General features: G+C 38.2%; 1 protein-coding gene across 1 annotated transcript in view; it reads left to right on the top strand.

Moving 5' to 3' along the window:
* Positions 1-3869: 3869 nt before the first annotated feature.
* The window catches only part of spred1 (sprouty related EVH1 domain containing 1), a 39212-nt gene continuing 37081 nt past the window's right edge, over positions 3870-6000 (top strand). Inside the window, exon 1 of the mRNA XM_023353365.1 lies at positions 3870-4612. Coding sequence (XP_023209133.1) covers positions 4581-4612 — 32 coding nt within the window. The 5' untranslated portion in view covers positions 3870-4580. The remainder of the gene's footprint in view (positions 4613-6000) is intronic.

Here is a 6000-nt window from a genome sequence, read left to right as displayed (position 1 = left end):
GACTTCCTGAACTCTAAATACTCTAAAGGATAAAGGCATGTAAGTGGGAAAATTCATGGTCACTTGGTTTGTTCTGCTCCATTTTAGACAAAGAACACTTTATTTGGACTTGCAAGCCTGATCAGTCACAAATGCTAACCTAATTTAAAAAGGAAGAAATGAAGTAAAGAAGTCATGGTTTATAAATAACAGAGTTAGTCCTCTGTTTCTTGATCACTCGGTGTGAGTCTCTCCACAGAGATACAGATTGTGCAAATACAAGCTTCTAAGCATTCATATCAAGCTGACATAAGTAATTTAGTAAGAGAAAAATAAACACTGACAAACGATTCACCTTTGCTCTCAGAGAGTCAGCTGCAGAGCAGTAAACGCAGCTCAACAGAGAAAACGTAATCGAACAATAAAAAGGAAGTCCAAAATATGTGTCATAGCTGCACAAGTGAAGCTACTGCACGCATGGGTTGTCTATATACAGCGACATGAAGGGTGCTTTATATGGTGGCAACATAAGGACGAGGCGAAAGCTGTAAGAAAGCCAGAGAAATACAAAGAAACTTCTCACACAAACATGCTGTCTCTATGACAACAACACAGAATCATTTAGCCTGATCTCTTGGCTTTCCACAGAGCAGAGAAATCCAATAGCATTTAAGTCTTGCACAACCAAGCCACAGATTCACTCTGCAAAGCTTTTGACACATTTGCAAATAAGGTTCAGGGATCCATTCATGGATTTACACAGTAACGTCCAAGACACTTTTATGTAGGAAACATTTCTAAGTGTTTAGAAAGAGTAAACTTTTTTATTACGGTAATAAATGGTAAAGAAACATTAATGTATAGTGCAGTATTTTATTGATGATGGACTAAAAGAGAGTTAGGAATTCACCCAAAAGGGTTAATATAACAATTTGCACCCACTGGCGAAGAGCACCTATTGGCACAGTTCAATATCCATTATGGATATCGTGCATTTAAAACACAGCAAAACCTAAAGACATTAACTATTTACCAGTTACTCATGGATTAAGTCAGAGGTACACATAGCACTATGCGATCTCTTTTTGTAAGCATGTTATTTTAAGTCTAAATGCAAAAAATGCTGAGACGTACATTGCTATCAGTGTCTACTGCTACTATAGTAACTATGATACCAGTTGGCAGATAATAATGATAAAAAAAATAATTAATTTGTGATTAAGGCATGCAATTTAACATTCATGTTATTAAAACAGCAGTAAACCTTTTAAAGGGGCAGTATTATGTGTTTTTGAGGCACATACTGGCATTTTGTAGCACAATCAAGTAACTATGTTACCTTCAGTTGTTATAAAAAAGCTCTCTACATATATCAAATATACAAAATTTTACTTTGATATTTGTGCTTTGAAACTGGGCCTCTGTCTCTTTAAAAACTCCTGCTCTTTCTGAAACCCCACCTTCAGGAAGTCATCGTAGCAGAGCTCCTAAATCAACCTTTTAACAATGTTTTTACCAGCCTTGAACTGCAAAGTAGCTTGTATGATGAGCTCAGCAGATTTCCAGTTCCACGAGGTGCTTGCTAATTGCTGCTGGCTAGTCTGAAGGAGATAGTGTGGGCAGGGGTGCTTTGTAAGGTGAAAGTTCGGGAACTAGCATGGTTGCTTAGCCAAAGCTAAATGTAAACTGAAGCTCTTTCTCCATAATAACTTTTACAATCACAATTCTTATAACAGTTTTGAACTCTCACTAAGTTGATCTACTAATGCATAACAGATCAAAATAAGTGAGTAGAGTAGAACACACCTTAAATATGTAAATTTGTCATTCTTAAAAGTAGTTCGCAGTTTAGACATGGAGAGGTAAACAATCTCCTAGAGTCACAACAGCTGGGATGGACTGCTGTGCTAGAAGTAAACCACGTGTGAGCGTTATGGGATGGAAAGGCCCACAAAAGCACCTTCTGCTTGCTCAGATAACAAAGAATGAGGCATGCTTTCATGTCAGACTCTCAAAAAATTAGCACAAAATAAATGTTGCTGGATTTGTTGTAAGTAGCTTTTTAAAAATAAATAACTAAATAAAACATTACTAGAGAGACTTGAATGTTTCCTATAAACTGTACAAAGTCACTAAGTAAAATAGAAACAGTGAGTTTTCCTTGTTAAATGATAATTCATGTATAGATCAAGATAGGATAACTTTATTATCATTCTTTAAGTATTTTAAATGAGAGAAACCTTTTATATCTGTTATACAGCTTTCTTTTACACTAACAATATGTTATATTTGTATACACTTATAACTCCACAAATGTGCGGGGCAGTTTCAGAACGCTTTATGGGTAACATGAGACATCATCGTATTTTAAACCATGCAACTCATAAATAAATTAGTCTTACTTTGGGTTCCGGCTCAATTCGTTCCTTTGCTAATTCCAAGTTTCATACCATGAGTTGGTGTTCTGTCACTTCCTATCACAATTTCATACCAATAAACAACCTACTTTGAACCCAAGTACTTAACCCCTGGTGAATCACTTGATTGTTCATTTATTAGTCAATGTTAAGCATTTCATGGTTTATGGTACTAAACTTCCCTCTGTAGGGTACAAACTCACACGTGGGAGACCAAACTATTTTGTACCAAAGGAAAAAAAAAAAGAGGACAAGATTGTCCTTAAGCATTCATACGTTGGGTACCTTTTCATACTTTATTTTTTTCCTGGAATGACATACAACCTCAAAAAACATTAGATGCCCATTTGGGACTTGAATAAATCTGAATCTGAAAAAGTTTCAAGAAATACTATTTTTAGAAACCATTTATACCCAACTGTCTCATGTAGAAAACTTTTCCCATGAATTAAATAATATTGTATTTTTGTAATTTCATATCTGATCTTTCTAGCCACAAAATTATGCATAAAAAAGTCAGATATTAAAAGTCTAAGTCCAAGTCTAAGTCCCTTCATGCCAATGTGACACCAGACAGACATTTTCAGGTACCATGTTGTACCTAACTTTTTATGTACAAAATAGTCCTTTATTCATTCCAAGTATTTAGTCATTTTGTTACATTGTGGTTTTGGTATTTTCATACTATAGTTTCCAAGTACTGTGCCAAGCCGTTTCAGGTACGAAATGGTATATATAAAAGTAATTCAGGTCCCTACCAGCCTTTTATAGGAACATTTTTGTACCAGAAACATTTAGTAAAAAAATACTAAGACATTAACAAATAGTGAGTGAAATGACCACTAACGTTTACAGAGCACATATATATATATATATGTGTGTGTGTGTGTGTGTGTGTGTGTGTGTGTGTGTGTGTGTGCGTGCGTGCGTGCGTGCGTGCGCGCGCGCGCGCGTGCGTGCGTGCGTGCGTGCGTGTGTGTGTGTGTCTTTATATAGCTTTAGTCAATTGTTTCCGTGCAAACTTTAAGAAGTGGTGCGGGTGCGGTCGACCACGAGAAGATTGCATGAAGTAAAACAGAAAAAAACCAAAACAAACATTTTTGTGACTGAGTGCATGTGTCAGCCCCAAGTCTTTCTCCTAATAATATTCTACTTCGCGTGGTATCACACAGACGCTTCCCTCCTATATCAATGCGTGATTGAAGGCAAACTTCTTTTGGGAAGTGTTGGGACTACTTTAGTGAACCCCCTTGCACATCAAAATTAGCTAATTGACCGCACAAGCATACAGAGGAAGGCGATTAAGTGTAATGCTAGTTACTCTTCAACAAGTCGGAACTTTCTATTTGCTAGGTGGGCATATTTTCTTGCAAGGGTGACATGTTTTCACTACGTCGCGGAAGGATCCGATTTTTCTCGAGCGAGGGTCTACACATCCGCCCAGTTTTCCGATGTTTCATCCCCCCTTTACCTCCCCTCCTCCTCCTCCTCCGAGTTGAAAATGGAGTTCGATAAAAGCAGATGTCCACCAACTTTTCCTGGAAATTTCATGTCTGTATTTGATTGATTGTTCCCTGTGTATGCACACTGAAAACAGACAATTTCTTTTTTTTTTGTTTTGTTTGTTTGTTGGCTTCGGATGCCTTTACTGCAGAATACTCGGACACGTTGACCGAGCCGCCGCTGCACAGCGCTTTTTCAAGTGTCGTCCTGGAGCTGAAGTTGGGCGAACGGATGCTCGACGTAAATAACCTGCCAAACGTTAAAAAGTCTACGGCGATTTCTGCGTTTTCTCTCTCTTTTTTTTTTTTTTTTTTTTTTGAAGGATCTATAAACACTCTTGCAAAGCGAGGATCTGCTGTGCGTTTGTTGAAGGAGGATGGTGCCGCTGGCTCATTTGTTGTGGTCGGATTTTACTTCCAGGGAGGATAAAATGAATCAACGGCTGTCATTCCTCCTCGCTGCTTTACACTAGTCCCAGCCAGCAGAGCTAAGCTAGCTTTCCCTCGGTGTTCTCGGGGACGCTCGGTTAGGCATGCCCCCTCTTTCTACAACGTTCATCCGACGTCCTTAATAAGGTTTATTCGTTTTTATGAAGGAAAATGGTGATTTTTGTGGCATTTTATCCCGCCGTCACTGCGTCGTCGATGCTATTGCTAGGATTTGGATCCTCGTGAGGAAAAAATGAGTGAAGATTCAACAAATACAAACAACGAGTGAGTACTTTTCACTTACATATGCACAGACGTATACATATATTCAAGTAGCATAGATAAATACAGTTCAGATTAGTATTTAGGTACCTTTAGGTATTAATATGTGCTTTTACACGCCGTTCCAGTGACATTTCTGACTCTGCTGCGTTGGTATTTCATCATTATGCTTTGCCTTTTATAATACAGAATTTAACTTCTAATTGTTTATGGACTATTGGAAGAACAAGAGCACACATTTGTTATAATTGTAATAACATGTGTACATACGGAAACAATGCCATGCCTGCTCGTGTTCTTGTTTTGACATATTTGACACCTACGATGGGAGAATTTTTATTAGGCCTCTGTATTGAAGCCACAGTGATGTTAGAATTATTCAATAAGGTGGAAAAAATTATTTCTAAACTCATTTTTAAATAATAATAATAATAATGGTATTGTACTAATCGCCTCTTTAAATGTACGTATGTGTAGAGTAGACAAGTCAAGTCCAGTTTAAATATACATTGAGATATCTGTCAGTCTGAGTACATCATGGACACACTGCGTTATATTGACAGTGTAGATCTGTGTGTAGCCAACTGCTGTCCGCCATGATTTCGGCACCTTCCCGTGCATTTAAATCCTGTATTTAATCCTTGAGCTTAAATCTAGTCTTTCATAACCAGTCATACATATCAAATTAAAACTATTCATGACTATGGCGACATTTATAAGAGAAGAAGATGACTTTTTTTTTTCTCAATCGCACACATTTACATATCACGAACCCCATTCATAAAAACGCCGTGAAACGGCGTTACATTCACGACCTATCAACGCGGTCCGCCGACACTGACTGTAATCTGTACATGTCGTGCTTTTCGTACACGTCGCACGCATTTCTGGTCGGGTTTAGCTATTGTTTTAATGGGTCCGATTCCCCCCCATGAGCGCTTGTTGACAGTCAGTGAGAAATATCTGCTTCGGGAGGTGCTGCGGTCACATGATCTCCTCCATTCATAAAGTACCTGCCTGCCCATTCACAGTACTGTACACTGTTTCGCATTGCACCGCCACCGACGATCGCATTTTTGGGTTAAATACTGCGCGGGCACATATAAACACAGAGGCAAAGGGTTTATATATATATATGACTGGGTCATAACGACATATAATCATTTTCCCCATCTCTGAGGATTTACTTTTTGCCACAGAGGGAGTAAAATGTCCCTTACAGCCATTTACATTGTCATGGTTAGATGACTGAAACACACCCATTTCTTCTCCAATTTCTTATATCTGACCTTTGTGGTGCTGATTGATTTTAATGCATGGGGTTTTGTCCTTGAAGTGCACTTCTGTGATCTTATACAACATTTGCCGTGCTGTCCTTTTTTCACCTTATC

Source organism: Xiphophorus maculatus, chromosome 19 (genome assembly GCF_002775205.1).
Source record: "Xiphophorus maculatus strain JP 163 A chromosome 19, X_maculatus-5.0-male, whole genome shotgun sequence".
Classification (NCBI taxonomy): Eukaryota; Metazoa; Chordata; class Actinopteri; order Cyprinodontiformes; family Poeciliidae; genus Xiphophorus; species Xiphophorus maculatus.
Note: the sequence above shows the minus strand (reverse complement) of the source record. Positions and strands in the feature narration are given on the sequence as shown.